Source organism: Crinia signifera, chromosome 11, assembly GCF_055691185.1.
Source record: "Crinia signifera chromosome 11, ASM5569118v1, whole genome shotgun sequence".
Classification (NCBI taxonomy): domain Eukaryota; kingdom Metazoa; phylum Chordata; class Amphibia; order Anura; family Myobatrachidae; genus Crinia; species Crinia signifera.
Genome location: NC_139227.1, coordinates 7136291 through 7155239, shown reverse-complemented (window position 1 = coordinate 7155239; position 18949 = coordinate 7136291). Strand labels below are relative to the sequence as shown.

At 44.4% G+C, this 18949-nt stretch overlaps 1 protein-coding gene across 1 annotated transcript; it reads left to right on the top strand.

Annotated features, from left to right (window-relative positions):
• The first annotated feature begins 255 nt into the window (after positions 1-255).
• Positions 256-18847, top strand: HEATR3 (HEAT repeat containing 3). Its single transcript, XM_083165368.1, has 15 exons — positions 256-430; positions 1217-1389; positions 1479-1566; positions 3705-3817; positions 5809-5918; positions 7212-7352; positions 7721-8001; positions 9566-9656; positions 10626-10786; positions 11783-11865; positions 12530-12666; positions 13743-13831; positions 14085-14228; positions 14878-15054; positions 16596-18847. Exons 1-15 carry the CDS (start codon positions 296-298, stop codon positions 16716-16718), a joined length of 2046 nt encoding a protein of 681 aa, XP_083021494.1. The 5' UTR covers positions 256-295; the 3' UTR covers positions 16719-18847.
• The last annotated feature ends 102 nt before the right edge of the window (positions 18848-18949 follow it).

Genomic DNA, 18949 nt, shown 5'->3' with positions numbered 1-18949 from the left:
ACAACAGCAAACCTTTGGCCGGGCATTCTGGGACATATAGTTTCACAGACTAGAGTCTGTAGTGGCTAGTTATTAGTATTCTATGTTCTCACACCCACTAGACGTTACGTTGGCCACATGCTGCTGCTGCTGAGCTACACATAAGAGTACTAGGAAGAAGAAACCACTCACAACAAATATGTTCGCAAATTGACTGTCGATAAAGTTTGTTGAAAAAAAAAACCTACTGTAATGTTAGTGTATTTTGTTCTCAATAAAGTTATTCTATGCATGCTGCTGCTGTGAGAATTCAGGAATGACTATGGGGAAGAGCAGAGCTCGTAGGTTTAAGCCGGCCGTATTCTCCCCCACCTCCGCCGTAACACAGCCACTGGAGCCCGGGGAGCCGGAGGACAGCGAGGCCCTGCAGGCCGGAGACTTGCTGCAGAAGGTCTGGCTCCCATGTGTGTTGTGCTTCTGCTTGCTGTGCCAGGTCATGTAGAACACGTGCTGCTGAGCTCCCCTGTGCCTCTCCCCCGTGCCTCTGCCCTGTGCCTCCCATAGGACCTGTCATAGTGCCATCACATACTTCCAGGGATTGTCACTGCAGCTATTCCACGCAGCACTAATGCCCCAGCACGGCTTACATGATGCATGGCAGTAGTGCAATATTATTTAACACTTACATTTACATCAGTCATATTAATTAAACTTACTCCGCATAATTACTGGATGAATCTTTCCAAGGATACAGCTGGTAGTCTGTGCCCCCATTCATGTAGCACCTAACAGGCAGCTCCCTCCTTCCCTTGTGCCAGTGCCCCTTGCCTACTGTCTCTGACCGGGTGCACACCTGACATATGTTGGTGGACCTCTTGCACCTGGAGTACATACTCAGGCGCTTAAAGTAAGGAGTTGCGAGCATTAATTGAATGGCACCTTATATTTATCCTCTGGGTTTAATTGAATCTGCCTCTCCTATATACACGTCTCATTGTATGGTAAACTACCCTCTCCCCACTTCACTTCATTTGCTGTTACTTCGGAAGTCCCCATTCAATCACAATTAATACCTTACCACCGTTATGTCAGTTTCTTTGTTTTGTACTTTCCATGTATGATGCTCCAGAAACTGTGGTCTCTTAAAAATAAAACTAATAACAAACACGACTCTGTAGCACACAATGTAATAGGATTGCTCATATTGTACGTTCTACGTGTTTTTTTCCCCCCACAGCTGCAGAACCCTTGTCCAGAAGTTCGGGAATTTGCCTGTGCTAGCATCTCCAAGCTTGTGGAACAGAAGCAGGTCATCCCTTCCCTCCTGCAGAGAGATGCCATTAGATGTCTTGGGCCGCTGCTGCTTGATAAGTCTATGTCCGTACGAGAGACGGCCGCTGGTGCTTTACGGTATCTACAATATCCTACTGGCTTTCCAATTCCCTCGATATAACATTGTTTTGTGCCTTTGTAACTTTTGTGGATTATCTTCCTTTTAGGAACCTGAGCACATGTGGAGGCTTTGAAGTATGTGATGACATGGTTACTAGGGACATCATGACCCCCTTAGTGGCTCTTTTGAGAGAGGTTTGTTGTGTTGTTGTTTTTTTTTTTTTTTTTATTGTATGAACTTGTATTTATTTAGGACGTGATCTAATTTTTACACTAATGCAGGAAACTGATTTCTATATCCCTTTAAGAAATAATTTGTAGCTCTATTAGCTGGAGTGTCACTTCCGCAAAAATGGGACTTTTAAGGGGAGTTAAAAATACATGAATAGTGTCTTGTAAAAATCGGGTATTTAAGGAAGATAATTGGCTTTATACTATAAGGTCGGTCCTATGGTCGAATCATCACAGCAGCGGCCGTACTTCCCAAATTCGGGGAAAAGTGCTCGCTGCTCCATAGGGTAGCGAGCAATTTCAGCCTGCGAAGAGTGCGAGATCAGGTGCTGTTGCTGGCATTTAAATGCTGTTGGAACAGCACCTCGCACCCATCGCCATTAATGGGATTGACCCCAATGTCTGCTTGTTAGCCATACTTCCCCTCATGTACATATTTGTTGGGGATCTGACCCTACCAGACATGTAGTACATACTGATCCAACAGCACCGACTGCTGGAAATAACCTATTCTTGCGGTTGAAGGTAACTTGGGTTGCAGATTCCGACCGACTCATACTTATGAATTTTATGCCCAGGTTTCCCGGCTGAGGTCACATTTAGTTTAGGTACCAATTAAATAGTCTAATGGGTACTTGTGTAGTTTCATGGCGCCCTGTCCCCTTGCGGGGCTCGCTTCACTTGCCCACGCTGCTGGCTCGGTGGCTCGCCACGCTATCTAAAATCCACTCCATGCCAACGTGGATAGTGGGGGTATGAACTATCCACGTTGGCATGGAGTTAAGTTACTTTATTTTAGATAGTTTGGCGAGCGTACCCAACCCGGAAGTAGCACGGCGCCATGAAACTACACAAGAACCGTCTAATGGTTTTGTTCTCCTATATAGAAAAAAAGGTCATTTATTTAAATGTGTATTTGGTGGATCTAGCTAGTAAATATTCATAGAGATTGCAGGTTTACGATATACTGTGCGATAAAGGCAGCTGCCAACATTGTTAAGGATTTCCCTTAAACTCCCCGGAGTAACAGAATGAAAGTGCAGTGATGGCTAACCTCGACACTCCAGCTGTTGTTGAACTACACATCCCATCATGCCCTGCATCCGTTTTAGCATGTCCAAATAGTAAAATTGTAGCAGGGCATGCTGGGATGTATAGTTCAACAACAGCTGGAGTGTCGAGGTTAGCCATCATGGATATAGTGCATACACACTGAACGATTCCAAAAGATACATTATTACCATTACCGCTGACTATCTCTTGTTTTGTGAATCTGTATCTTTTGTTGGAACACACTGAGAGATATGCACCTAGTCATAAATGACATAGGCTAAATTTTAATGCATATATAGAAGAGAAAGTGGGTCAATGACGACCCAAGGTCGTGTGCATCGTTATCATTAGTTCACCCTGAACTATATGCAGGATAATGTCATTAATAATATCCTTATCTTACATATCATTTGCCTTCATCAAATAATGTGTACGGTGCTTTAGTATTCAAAAGACTGTGGTCTATCGAGAGAGAGATAAAGGGACTTATTCTAGTTCACTCTTAGAGGCAAATTCATTCTTAGCTGGACAAAACCATGTGCACTGCAGGTGGGGCAGATGTAACCGGTGCAAAGAGAATTCGATTTGGGTGGGGTTTTTCTTCAAAGTGAGATCTATATTGCAGTGTAAAAATAAAGCAGTCCGTATTTTCCCTGCACAGAAACAACATAACTCACCCAAATCTAATTCTCTCTGCACCTGTTACATCTGCCCCCCTGCAGTGCTCATGGTTTGGTCCAGCTAAGAAGGAATTTGCCTCTAAGAGTGAACTAGGATAAGGCCAAAAATTCCCTGCCTATATCACTGTCCACTTTATCTCTCTACATGGTTTAGTGCAGTGGTTCCCAACTCTGGTCCTCAGGACCCCCAACAGTGCACGTTTTCCAGGTCTCAACACAGAATCACAAGTGACATAATTAGCTCCACCTGTGGATCTTTTAAAATGTGTCTGAATAATAAGAACTGTTGGGGGTACTTGAGGACCAGGGTTCGGAACCACAGGTTTAGTACATAGACCCCTAAGTTCTGTTATATCCTTTGTCTTCCAGTGTTCCACTGGCTTTGATTCAAATCTGGAGCCTTCAATAAAGAGCAAAAACTCCCCAAAGAACTATGTTGAAGACATTGCAAACCAAGCAATTAATGTTTTGTGGAATGTGTGGTGAGTTCAGTCTTCCTTCAGTTCTTCATGCATGTGTATATCTGTACATGGGTTATTTATTATTTTAGTAAAAGGCGAAAGATTTCGATCTGAAGAGAAATCAGAGTATAGCTTTTTTGGTACTCTTTACCTAGAAGGGCGCCAGCGATTGAAATCGCGGGCGTCGGGGGTAAAAATCGCGGTCATCGCGGGTAAATCGGGATGGCCGCGATGACCGCGATCACCGCGATTTTCCCATAGGGAACAATGTTAAAACGGCAGATTGACCGCGATTTTACTGTTAAATGCCTCAATGGACCCGATTTGGGGCCAAATAGGCTAAATTAACCCTTAAATGTCCCCCCAAATTTTTAACGCCACCCCACGATCCACGCCAACCCGAAGCGTGGCGAGCGCAGCGAGCCCGCGAGGGGCGGCGGTACGCGTCCTCCGACCTTTTCATGCCCTACTATCCACTAGGGCGTGGTGTGAGAATATAATAGTGTGGCGAGCGCAGCGAGCCACCGAGCCCGAAGCGTGGCGAGGGGACGCGGATACCTTCACAGGTAGACGCGTCCCCTCGCGGGCTTCACGGGTGTCCACGTCGCCACGGACACCTGTGAAGCCCGCGAGGGGACGCGCATAACTGTGAAGGTATCCGCGTCCCCTCGCGGGGCTCGCTGCGCTCGCCACGCTTCGGGCTCGGTGGCTCGCTGCGCTCGCCACACTATTATATTCTCACACCACGCCCTAGTGGATAGTAGGGCATGAAAAGGTCGGAGGACGCGTACCGCCGCCCCTCGCGGGCTCGCTGCGCTCGCCACGCTTCGGGTTGGCGTGGATCGTGGGGTGGCGTTAAAAATTTGGGGGGACATTTAAGGGTTAATGGGCTCTGTGGCCCATTTAACATTGATTCCTATGGCCAAATCGGGTGGATTGAGCCATTTAACAGTAAAATCGGGTCCATCGCGCCTTTTAACATTGATTCCTATGGGAAATCGGGAGCATCGCGTCGCGAGCATCGCGGGTACATTTATGGCCGGCCGCGACGCGACCGACACGATTTCCATGTTTAACATGGGTTTCAATGGGAAATCGCGGGCATCGCGTCGGTCGCGTCGCGGCCATACATAAATGTACCCGCGATGCCCGCGACGGGCGCCCTTCTAGGTAAAGAGTACCGCTTTTTTTCTTTTTTTTCTGTGGTACATGTTTCATCATCATTATTTTTCTGTGTATTTGTTTGACATACGGAGACCATGAAAGTGAAATGTATATATCTGAGACCTCCAGCACAGATTAATGACATAGTATACTGCTCAACAGCTGGTTATGTGTGGTGTATTCTTGCTGGGATGCTGCATTTTCTTAATCCTACAAGTATTGCTATAACCCCCATAATCCAAGGTCAGGAGATATTTACAGAATAGTAAAAAGGAGCTGGTTTGGACCGGAGCACGACGAACCAATGCAATAACAGAGAGGTCTGAGTGACGTAACTGGGAATCGGAGAATACCACAAATCAGTATATGTTGCATCTGTGACCACTCACACCTCCAATTATCACAGTCAGGGGCTATCTATACTGTCTGAATGTATTGTCCAGATAGTGTTCCTTCTAGGATCTGGGCAGGGTGGTGCTGCATGGGGGCAGCATAAAGGGGGCGGGCCCGGCCACCGACTGCACCAAAGGGAAGTCGCTGCCATCATAAAGGGGGCAGGCCCGGCCACGGAGTGCAACAAAGGGAAGTCGCTGCCTGTGAAGCGCTGGGATTCGCCGTGCGCACCGGTGGGGACAGGCAGCAGGCTGTTCCAGCAGGGCGCTGCTAGAGGCCCCACTAAAACAGCCTAGCGTGTACTCTAGTTCAGAGGTGACTAGTCTATAAATATAATCAGGTGTATTTCAACTGTGACCATTACATTTTTTTTAATGGTCTTTTGTGACTGCGTGCTTTCTTGCAAAATCCAGAAAGCAGATTTATATTTCTTCTGTGTTGTTTTTATCTCTCAGTGAAAGCAACAGTAAGGCCTTATCGGTCTTTAACAAGGAACACTGTGTGGATGTTGTTATGCAGTGCCTATGCAAGTTTCACAGTAACATGGAACTGGCCATTTCTGCAGGTAGGTGTCTGTTATGTCCTGCTGTATTATCGCTAGTGTTCATCTATATGATAAAATCAGCCATTGATAAATATTGTCAGAACGTTGTCCCATCTGTATTGGTGTTGTTACAGTGAGAGTTCCAGCGTAACACACATCTACAGTCGGCAAATACTTCTGTTATTTTCTATGCTTGTTCATCACATACTACCTAATTCTGAAAAATCAGCAATTCCTAAAAATCAACCAATGACAGGGCCACAACTAGGGAAGAAGGACGGGAATGTGTCATGGGTGCTGTTCTCTGCAGTTTAGTGTTGTTTCTGCTGGGGGAGCTCACTGTGTGTGTGTGTGTGTGTGTGTGTGTGTGTGTTTTGCCTCTGGGCTCACTGAAAGGAGCTACTGCAGAGAGAGCAGCACCTGTCACTTGGGGGAAGGGGCTAGTGTCTTCAGAGGTCTCCATGGGGTGGGGGGTGTTTTGACAGTTATCTGTCTTTACCTCCTCCTCCCTTGTCCCAACAGCAGCCGAATATAGTGGTGGACGGTTCCCCTCCCTCCTGTCTCTACCTTCTGTGGGCAGGAAGCTGTAGTTGACCCCAGTCCCCCCCCCCACCCCCTCAATCAGCCCACCTGTGAGCAGGTCTGCTCCCCTGCAGTTCCCTCATGCAGCTATTGTCCAACCATATCGACCCGGTGCACCAGAAGCAAAGCGGAGGTGGGTTCCTGTGGAAAAGGCAGGTATGTGTGCTCCAACCACACAAATGCGGGTCCCTGCTATCCTCACAGGGAGGGAAGGAAGGGGTGAAGCTGCACCTCTATATGGCCGGCCACCACTGCCAGCCCACCCTACTGTCTCTGACTGCCCACTGAAGGCAGGCTCCAGAAACCTATCCAATAGTCCTGGGTGCTGTCATGCACAATGCGTGTTAGGCCTATTGTGTTTTCATGCTTGGGCCAAGGCGATTATGTGTAAATCAGTCATTGATTGGTTGTTGCCATATTACCTGGAAAAAACTGGTCCACACAGGAGGACGTACTGAAAATAAAACTAGGGCAAAAAACCACAGACACAAAAGGTGCAGGAAAGCGAAAGGAACAAGAGTGATATTGGGTAAGACCGTTAGTAGGGAAAAAGGATGGTGGAATAGAAAAGGAATAGATGGGGTGGCATATTGGCTGAGAAAAGAGGGGGCGACACTAAAAAGAGAGGTGTAAAGGGAGAGAGAGAAATCCTTAACCCTAGGCCGTTTTAAGGACTACATCTTAATTATTAGATCTTCTTTTGTGTCTTCTGTAATATTTTCTTTTCCACAGCTTACTGTCTACAAACTGTTACCGAGGATAATCCAGATCTTTTAGCTTCTTTTGATGCCCCCTCCATGCAGACTTTAGAAACCATACTTCTGACCTCTGCAACTACTATGGAGATGAGACTACTGCAGACATTGGTTGCAGGTAATAAAAAATAAAAAAATGTGGGTAATTTTACAAAAGTCTGTTGTATTTTAGGGGCCCATTTAACATATAATTTAGGATCGCATATGCTATGCAATCTGGGCAGCATTTACCTGCCAGAATCCTATTGAAATGTGTGATCCTTTCTCCGGAATGTATGTCCCTGCAGTCTGCTTCACTGGGTTCCGTGGGGGGTGGGGGGTGTCTGCATGTGAACCCCGACAACAGCACTGCCCCACCGGCAGTTAGGTCCGTAGCTCATAGGCTACAATGAGCTACCATCATCTCAAAACCCACTGCGATGCTCCCTGATATTGATACATCGGGCATCATCACATCATTAATTGTTATTGCACTCTATACAACAGGTACAGTATGGAATTTGAAAGAGAGGATACCTCCTGGCAGCCAGGCTGAATCCCTGAATGCCATACTGAGGATACTTGCTGAAGTGCTAGCTCTGGATGCTGGGAAATTCATTTTACAGATGAAAGAAGCCGAATCTCTAAGATTGAGAGCAGCTGCCTCCGAGGCTGAAGCAGAAGAGGCGGCTGCCATCCTGGAAGAAGCTTCTCTGAATGAAGAGGACGGGATGATGGATGGCACAGATAAAGAACAAAGTACTACAGGTTACTATGACTTAAACCCAGTAAGTCGAGTATATGGGACCTTTAAACTTTAAATGTATGAAACTTTGGCAAGCAGTGATAAGTATCCTATTGTCAATCCCAGGTCTGGTCTGTATATCTGTTCAGAAATAAAGACCACACTGTGCTGGAAGCACCCTTGGCAGGGAAGAGAAACTGCACAGATTGTGAAAGATGCAGGGTGCTCGAACCAACACCATCTATACTTATCTGTCACCTACAACTTTACTGTTACTGTCTTTGTATATATGTTTTATATGTATAGGTATGTATGGGTATACGTACATATATAAGTAATGCCGCTAGGATCGGGGCAGTGTGATGTGGTCAGGATGGCGCAGCCGACATCACCAATGTGGATGGGACAGCGCCGCGCCAGTCACCGGTGAGGGCATACTTGGTCGCCACTGTCACTGATGGGGGGTGCACCTGGCACGTAAAGAAGTGCTGGGCTTCCCCCAAGCTCTCTCGATGCCGACTAGCATCACAATCTGTTCTCATGGCGACGGCATGGGCGGCTATTTTAGCAATGCACGTTAATATAGAGAGTACAGAGCCCCTGTGATTTCTGTTTGAACAATGTGGTCACAAACCGTGTTGCACCCCAAATCTAGGACTGGCGAGTGCTGTGGATTAGTGCTCTTTGTGTACGAGGTTGTGTTTTGCGAGCTACCAACTGCTTCCATATAGACCAGGCGAGCGATGTTCCATGTTTCCAGTGGTGATTCCCAATTGTTCTTGGATGTCGTACATGCTCTTCGCATTTATGTGGCGATGTCTAAGGATTTCCCTCGTTCAAGCTTTTTTTATTCTATTCCGTGCCACCCATTTTACGAGGTTGGTTGGGTCCTTTTGGGCTGATCAGACCTGCAATTACGCCACTTGGTCCTTGGCATACACTTTTATACGTTTTTACCTTTTCATCACCATTGCTAGGGATTCTAGTTATGGGCAAAGGGTCTTCCTTGCAGCTCAGGACCTTTCCTCCCTTATTGGACAACCTTGGCATGTGGTCTTCTCCAGAGTCTGAGGTCACATCTATCATTTGCATAATATAAAATGTATACCGCGCAGCTGATTGGTTGCCATGGACAACTTCTTCTTCTCTGGCTCACTTCTCCCTTACCACTGCTTCATAAATCTACCTGATTTCTCCTCCATTCCTCTCCTTCTCTGTGTTTACTTAGGAAATATTGCCTGGCCTGCGTAGGGGATAGGGGTATAGGGGCGGAGAAGCCTTAGCTGGCCTGAAAACAAGAACCTTTGTGTAATGTTTCTCATTGGTTTGTAGGCTCCTCTACCTCACCGCAAGGTAGTCCTATTTGTATTTGACTTACGTAGTTTCTACAAAGGGTCCAGGTGTTGGTGGATGAAAGTCACTCATGTTTGTGAAAAATAACGGACTGCTCTGGTTACTTGGATCATAAAACAAATAGTTCTGACCCGCAAGTCGGAACAAGAGAATAGTATGACAGTAGTATGGATAACATGATTTATGTCGGTAAGCAGATAATTCTAATTTATTGTTATGAAATTCCTTCTTTCATCTCATGTACTTTGTTTAAGGTATCAGAAGAGGAGCTTGGGCAGGCTTCGTACTTGCTGGTGGCCCAGAAATCTGCACTGGAAATGATTGTGAACATGTGCTGTAGCGATGGTTTGTACCATATTCACAAATAAAAGTGGTTATATGAAATATCTGCTTTGCTTCTATGGAGGATTCTAGTACATTGTACAGGACAACATGACTTCTTCCTAAAACATACACATTTGGGCAGAGATCTTATGTGGGTTACATTACTGCACAGTGTTTGCAGCATGCGCGCTACTCTGACCTGTGCTGTTTAAGTAGACAATGTCAATTGCAGAGGTTGTTCTGTTACACTGCCTGGTTGTTAAGGGAGAAGGTATTGAGGAAATCACTCTGGACCCCACCGAAGTGGACGCTAAGATGGCAGTTGGTGGCCTTGATGTCAGCATTTCGGGCTCTTAAAAAGCGTCAGATGGTTGGCTATTGCATTCTTTAACAGTGGGAAAAGCATAGCCATAGCAAATTAAATCACTGGTTCTCAAACTCTGTCCTCAGGACCCCACAGAGTTTTCCAGGTCACCCGACAGGTGCACTCATTACTGACTGACACAGATTTTAAAAGATCCACAGGTGGAGGTAATTATTTCACTTGATTCTGTTAGGAGACCTGTAAAACATGCACCGTGTGGGGTCCTGAGGACCGAGTTTGAGAACCTGTGCATTAGATGAGTATAGTGAGGGTCAAGCGATTTTTTTATTATATTAAGAAACTAGAAAAACTTCGTCCTTCCTTCTAGTTTATTATATTTTACAACTTTTATTAAATGCTAAACTATTTTTCATGCAAGCTTTTATGCTCTCTACAACAGGTCATGCTTTCTGGATCTCTTTACTCATACACGGGTGAGGTCATCTTCGTTGCTAGTTCAATACTTATTCCCCCCGATTCCACAAACAGAAATCCTGAAAACATGACCTGTTGAGAACCACTGAATGTATTCTAGAGGTTGCAGGAGATATTTTGTTTTGGTTTTATATCGGATTATATATCTCATTGTGTCGGGGCTAATTACATATCTAGTATTATGTCCTCAGATCCCTCTGATGACGAATGGGAAGAACTTTCCAGCAGTGATGAGAGTGAATTGTGCTTGGAAAGAGCAGTGATGGATGGAGGCAGCGGCCATCTGATGTCACCTCTCTGTCTGTCTGCTGAAATACATTCTGCTCTCTTGAACCACTGCATCCCCAAAAAGGTGTAGTGCAAAATAGTATACGCTCTGTCTCCAGTACCCGGGGCCATTATATTAGGGGCATGCTTGTAACCACGGCTGTATCGGTCATGTGGGATAAAGGCAGTTACACACTGATTGTTCAAGTGTGTACTTAGCCTTCACTGGAAATGGTGTGGGATTGGTACCAGTTTGTTCCATTAAATCACAATACTTTGCTATATAGTATACCCCCCCCCCCCCCCCTATTATCTGCTTCATCACGGTCACATCTGCAAAAATTGTGTATTTCGTTCTTTTCCTTTAAACAAAACCGAAGCTGCGTTTGTTTTTCTTCATCCTCCTCCATGTCCTAAAATAAATTGATTTATTATTTATTTATTTACAGCAGATTCCGTTGCACTTTACAATAGTACACACAGATGGAGCCGGCCTCTTCATTGCAGGGGCTGGGGAAATTATCGCTAGTCCCCGCACGAGACGCTCGCGCACCCTGTGGCAACGGAGCTTGACTCTGGTCGCCACCGGTCCCCCACGCCACCACAACTTCTCTTTTACTTTGTAGCTTTAACAAATATCCAGGTTGGGAGTAGGCTACCACACAAGGACATCCTGCAAAATTGTGGCTGGCCATGGTGGGATATGTAGTTCCACAACATCTGGCATTCCACGGGTTGCCTACCCTCCCGGAATGAGCGTAAGGCTCCCGAAAATTGGGAAACCCTCCCCCCCACAGCAGCGTCAATTTCCTGCGATTCACTGCTTTTCCAGGCAGGGGCGTGGCTAAAGTTGCAAATCAAGTCATTTAGCCCCCTCCTCGAAGACCCGCGAATTGCAGTACTGGGGGCGGGGCTTGATGACGTCTACATCAGGCCCTCGAAGTGCTGCTGACAGGAGACTGTGAAAGTAGTCAACCCTGGCCTACCCATAATCTACATTCGTCATAAGGTCTTGCTTAAGGACCGGTAGATTTGCTGCTTTTTACATTTGTTTACCTGTATTTTTCTTTTTGTCCACTAGGTGCTGGAAAAGACTCATTTTCCAAATGGTGATGCATTACAGATCTGTAGACAGACTGCTGCCTGGAAGCCATTAATTCCAAAGTAACGTGATTTGCTTGCTCTCATGTACATCTGGTGTCACACATTGCACATGTAAAGTAGATAGCTTATAGCACCTGAAAGCTTTGCTTACATTCATATGACTGTATATTTATGGTAAAGGATTCACCTATGCACTGGTATACGTTCACTAAGTGGACGAGGGGAAGGTCAACATGCATCAAGCTCAACACACCTGAAAATCGACACGTGTTATATCGACATGGGCTAGGTCGACAGAGAAAAAGGTCAACCTGGGGTTTTTCACGTTTCGTTGAGCTGACGTGCAGCGACAGGCGGTATTTCGTGCCTATCCACTAAGGCGTGGAGCGAGAATAAAACCGTGTAGCACCGTGCCCGACACTTGGCGAGCGCAGCGGTGCACTTATTTAGTGTTCAGGATAAAAAATGTGAAATACCCCATGTGATCTAATGACCTGTCGACCTTGATGCATGTCGACCATCAGTGGTTGACCCAATGCATCTGGACGTTAGTGCTGTCGACCCTATGACCCATACCCCTATGCACTTAGGTGCTACATATTTATCTGCTTTCTAGCTTTATTCTCCTCTTATAGAGGGTATTGGTTTATTCTGGAAGAGAACTAACTCTAGATGCCTTCATTATATTGACATTGAGCCATTGTCTGTTCCTGCGTTATTCCAGAATGTTCAGTGTCCAGCACAGAGCTCTGACCTGTCTACATAATATCTTGTCTATGCTGGACATGGAGAATTTGGGAGGAGTATCCGCATTACAGGAGCTGTCTCTCCACCTCTCAGAATTGGTCTTCACTGAAAAAGGTAGAGTTCCTTAATAAATGCATCTATAAAACTATTTAATGTTATATATTCTCTGTAAAAACCATCATCATGGAGCACTGATATTTAAACACCCCTATCGTGTGTTTTGTTTCAATGTAACTCATTTCCCACCTTTACCTCTCCCTACTTTATCTCTCGTTACCTCTCACTCACTTACCCCTGCTATTTTTAGCAGCCTCTCTCACTAACCTATCCTCACTTTGTTTCACTATATATTTTCTTCACTCTTGTGTTGCCCTGGAGTCACTCAGCTGCTTCGTTTTTGTGGTGCCCTAGATTTGTATCCCACCAAAATGTTAGGGATTTGCCCGACTAATGAGGTCACCTCGACACGGTGGGCAAGCCGTTACTTATGGCAAGAACCTCGCTAAAAATGCAAAATTTTATTGCAATGTTTATTAATAATAAATTGGGAGTCTGAATTGTGCATCCCCAGTCTTTGTATGCGGGAATAGCGACTATGCCAGGAGAATTATGTGTATATAGTAAAATCCAAGCATCGGTACACAGTCTACTCCAGACCGGCTGCTGGGATCTCCATTAATGGCTTCACCTCTGATTCTTTGCTCTGGGGAGAGGAACTAGAAAGGGGTGACCCCTGTCTCCTCTGCTTTCGCCCTCACCGTTGAACCGCTGACATGTCACATACAGGCTTCTTCTGCTGTGGGAGGTGGTGAGGGAAGAATTGGTCTGTATGCGGATGAGATGTCCTCTGCCCGACCTGCGCTCCTTGGTTTGGTAGAAGACTTTTGGCCCGATTCTGGTTACTACTGGTCGCAAAGCCGTGGTATTTCGCTGTGCAAGTTGAACTTTTGAGATCAATCTACCATACCCCTATGTACTAAGCCTTTGTGTGGAATCCATAAGCTCCAAGTGAAGGGACTAGTGTGAAGGGGTATATATTCCCGTACACTGCTGTGTAATATAAATATGATTTGAGGCGTTTGGGAAGAACTTAGCACGGCATCTGTTTTTCCAGATTACTTTATTGAATTTTTGCTTGCAATGTTTCTACATCGGAATATGTCTCGTGAATCTTTTGTATTTGTTTTTAGATATCCCAAAACGAGATGAATTTCTAGAAGCCGTGAGCAGTGCTGTGCGGGCATTACTACAGACTATGGCATCTAAAAGTATACCACAGGTATGTGCCAACCAAATAGAGACTTGTAGTTTATCTCTGTACAAATAAGACGTACCCCCCCCCCCCCCCCCCCCCCCCATTCCTGCAACAGAAAGTGAAAAATAGACTTCAAATACTTCAAAAATTGAAGTGTTGGGTTTTGTGAACGTTTCTTTTCCGTGTTTTTTTTATTTTTTTATTTGCTTTATGTACTTTTTATATAGTAAAATGACCAGTATGGCATTATGTTAATAATCTCTGCTTCTTTTTATAGTGTATGACCCCGGAACAGATCATGAGCTTTTGTGAGGCTTGTGTCTCTAGCAACAACACCAGTACAAGGGCAAACGCAGTCAGTATTATCGGGATCACGGGCAGCGTGCTGGCAAAAAGTGCGAACACCGCCGACAAACTGAAGGTACATCTAACTGCTATATACATAAGATGTTCTAGGAATGATAAACCACTATTGCTGAATTGGAGAAGTGTCGCTAAAATCAGTACTGGTTTTATATGATATAAGACCCCAGATCATGTAGTGGGCGGTAAATGGTTTTCAGTCGTGTCCCACATTTTATTACACATTTCTACTGTAGATCCATAAGGGAATTTGCTGAGACGTATAGCCTACCCCAATACCAGCACTAATATTTAGTATAATTTTCTTTTAATATTGCTTTATTGCTCAGCAATTAGTAAATCCAGTGCACTCCTGATCATGTTACCATGGACGATAGAAGCGGAATCACTTCCACCCTTTAGAACATGTGATACATTCTCCTCTGCCCTTCCTTGTAGAATTGATGTTATCAATGTTGTTTTAAATCCATTTTATTCCATATATCTGTTCCATTTTATGCTTATGGATAGGGTAATTTTATTTTCCAGTATATGGAACGTTCAAAGTACAAATCCTTATTTTGTGGTATATTAGGTAATCCAATTCTTTTATGAACTCCGTTTGTAAAAAATATGTTTTTGCAAATGGTTTATTAGTGAAACAAGACTTTGCATACAAGGTTCTGTTTTTTATTGAATGGTTACATAATGGTTTGTCTTTATACCAGATGATAGGAGATGTCCTCCTTGGAATTGCAGCTAATGATTCCTCCCTGGTCGTATCTGGGGGGGCGCTGGACGCCCTCTTTGATGTATTCGCTGATGGTGAGGAAGCGGAAAAGGCTGCAGTGGAGATTAATCTCCTCCAAACCCTTAAGAAATTGCAACCTGCTTTCAAATTAAAGGTACGGACGTACGGTTTTTATCAGTGTGATGTTATTTGTGAATGCAAGCTTTGTGTTGTGTACCCAGCAATACTGCGGACTTATTTCTGATTATCAGCTTTTTAGATTCTGCGAGTGAGCTTAATGCGTTGGCAGGAACTGTTCTTGTTGCTTTATACACAAAAGAAAAATGGATAGAGCTACACTAATAATAAGAGTTGGATCTATTGTACCTAAATAAAATATACTATTTATTAAATTGCTAAAATATGCTTATTTAATAAATATCGTGTGTCGATAAAATAATGATATGGACTCAATCGGTATGTTCAGAAATTCTTGGAACACTCAGTCCCGGGCAGTATAAAGAACACAATTTGGTGCAAATGTAACGTTCAAGGTGTTGATCTCACCGCTGGAATCCACTATCTGGTAGGGTTAGTTGGTCACCGCTGGAGGCAGACAAAAAGATGGCGCAAGTCCTCACCAGTGCGCAGGAAGGTGGATCCAGTCCAGAGGTTGAAGTTCCCAAAAAAACAATGGGTTAGGGCAGTGGTTACCAAACTTGTGCCGTGGCTCCCTGGGGTGCCTTGGGACACTTGCAGGGGTGCCATGGGTTGGTGGTCCAGGATCAATTCAAATTATTTATGATACATTTTTTATGGATAAAACCAGTGCTGGTGGCTGCCAATCATAATAGAAGCAAATCCTGCCCGTTACCACATAATTCACCCTAAGAAGCACAATCTATGTAATTGTAAATATTTTTGGGGGGGGGGGCCAGGGGGTGCTGTGGAAAAATTCTGATGCTCTAGGGCAGTGGTCAGGGAACTCGGTCCTCAGGGACCTCATGCAGTGCATGTTTTGCAGGTCTCCTCACAGAATCACAAGTGAAATAATTAACTCCACCTGCGAACCTTATAAAATGTGTCTGAGTAATTAGTACACCTGTGCACCTGCTGGGTTACCAGCAAAACATGCACTGTGTGGGGTAATGAGGACCGAGTTCCCTGACCACTGCTCTAGGGTTCCTTGATTTGAAAAAGATTGGGAACCCCTGGGGGTTAGGGAGTAAGATTCCCCATGACTGTAGGCGGTTGCTTATGGCAACCAATCAGCTGCTACTGACACTTCTTCACTGAATCCTATATCTACCCTTTTAATGTATTGACTTAATTCCTAGAAGAATAAAGAACCCTATTGTTTTTTTATTATTTTTTCTTTTACTGTACGTCACAATTAGGCAAACATGACAGCTTGGATATTGGGGCACAACAACAACCTCTAAATCTTTTTATTTGTGCAGCGCAGCATTTTGTTCTGTGCGCACAATAAATGCTCCCGTCTAACATGGTCTCGCAGAGCATTAACGTCAACGTTGATACTTGTCAGGAATTGTGTGTACAGGTCCACTCACATATTCTGTGTTTTGGGCTATGCCCGTTCTTTGCCTTAAGAACTCTTGTTGGATGTGTGGATTGAGTGAATGTGTAGGAGATATTCCAGTATCCTCCATGGAATGTCTGATTACCTTACGGACTATCATTCTTGCACCCCAACAGATCCGTAAAGAAGGCAGAGAGAAATACAGCACCGACCAGTTGTGTGTCCTTGACAACGTGAGAACAAACCTGAGGCGGTTCATATCTTATCTGGAGTCCACAAAGAAAACACAGAAAAAATAAACCATAAATGAAAGATAATATATATTTACCCAATGGAACAGACACTGGGAGCCTGGACGTTTTTTTTTATTTTTATGTATATCGAGGCTCCTTATTCATTTGTTTTCTGAATTTAATTGCACAGAAAGTTGAAGCTACGTTATCTATATATATGTCTAGTGTCCATGAGTCTCGGAAACACTGCCATCTGCTGGCAGAGAGTGAAACTACAGCGATTACTACACACAGGCACAAACACAGAAGGTAGCAGGCTAGCTTTCGAAGCTTTTGCTTCGAGCGGGCTTACTAGTATCAATATCTGTTTCTTAAGGGGCCTACACACAGGGAGATTTGCTGAGCGTTCTGCGGAATGCAAGATCACCCTGTGTGCAGCGATGTGTCGGCATTGTACGGAGGGATCTTACTAGATTTATCCTGCGTGCTGAATATTAATCGCCGCGCATAGACATCACTATGGCCCCTGCATGTGGAGTGATGTGGGGGCATTTTCTAAGCTAGGCATGTCCAAACTATGGCCCTCCAGCTGTTGTGAAACTACAAGTCCCATAATGCCTTGCCACAGTTTTGCTATTAGGGCAAAGCATGCTGGAATATGTAGTTTCACAACAGCTGGAGGGCCATAGTTTGGACATGCCGGTTCTAAGCTCCGTGTGTAGGCCCATTACTTTTATGTATCTGAAAAAACCTGCCCAACTGTACAGCTGTGTTATGTGTGCGGTTAGGCTGTAGTGTGACTCTACAGGGAATGCCATCAAAATACCGATAACCATTCACAGAGTCAAAATGCTGACACAGTAAAAAATGTGCACGATGTCGAAATGTCAAAGTTTTTAATGATTTTGATTTTTTTTTTAAGCCGACTTGTGCATCACTATCCACATGGGTACAGTCCGATTCTAATAGTGTGCCGAGTGCAGCGAGGCATCCTGCCCGAAGCATGGCAAGTGCAGCGGAGCCATGCAAGGAGACGAAGAAAAAATAATATGGTGTCTGTGCCGACCTATGTTGACAGACACCCAAAAAAAAAGACTTTTTAAGGATTCATTTTGCATTATGAATGTTGGCATTTTGGACATGTTGGTAGTTTGTCTGCATTTTGAGTGTTGGGAAATCATATTGAACCCCCTGTACAGTACAGCACACCAGCTACAGTATCTGGAGTGCCTAATATATATTAATTTTTCGTTTTATAACCACAATCTAAAGAATTGTGGTTCCCAAACTTTCTTGACCAGGGCACTCTAGAATGTCGGCAATTGTTCAAGAGCCCCCTAGTCAAAAAATCTAGACAGAAGGCAGTACAAAAGGCAGCACATACTTTTTGTACTGTGCGATGAGATGCCTGCGGGAGCGCAGATTGCATCACATGGTGCAAACGCACCGTGTATGGGCACCTTAAGTCACCCTCGGGTTCAGTTATGTGGTTGGGAACATAGCTCTGATTCTAATTGTCCATACATTTTATGATTGGCAGCCACCAGCACTGGTTTTGCCTATCACTTTGAGCATAATTAGTTTTTTCTCATAGACCCCCAACCCTAGGCACCCTTGTAAACATCCAGAGGCACCCGTAGGCACTCAGTTTGGGAACCACTGGTATAGGTCCTTATTACAGGGGTATACGATCTCCAGCAGTCGTTTGGTACTCACAAATACAGCAAGTAAAACACGGTGCAGCCGCGATAACGCTTGTGTCGTCGGACTTCTAACTCCATCAGCTGCCAGTTATTTGATGGCTGCGCTATGGAAAGTCACAGTAGTAATACAAATGCCCCTGCCAATTACATGCTACTCCTAGTAATAGGAGTACCAAAGTGTGTGAAAATGAAATACTTTCTTTATACACCCAGCAAGTTACATTTTATATACAGTGGGTTTTTCTATATGAAATGTAGAATGTTGTGAGGTCAGATAATTGCTGCTTTAATTACATGATTTTGGAAATGACAACCATTAGGTAATAATCCGGCCCGTGAATGGGATGAGCTATATATTTACATTTTCTGTTAATGTCATATTTTTAATGATGATTTTCAACATCAGTGTCATGGGGTTGTTGCAATACAGAATTGTATTATAAAAATATGAAACAAACCTTTTATAAAAATAAAAGTATTTGAGAACTTAAACCGTGCGATTACAAAATGTATAGAATTCCAAATGCGCACAAAACCCTTTGGCTGCAGCCAACACAACATACGTGGGAACCTTCACTTCATACAAAATACAGA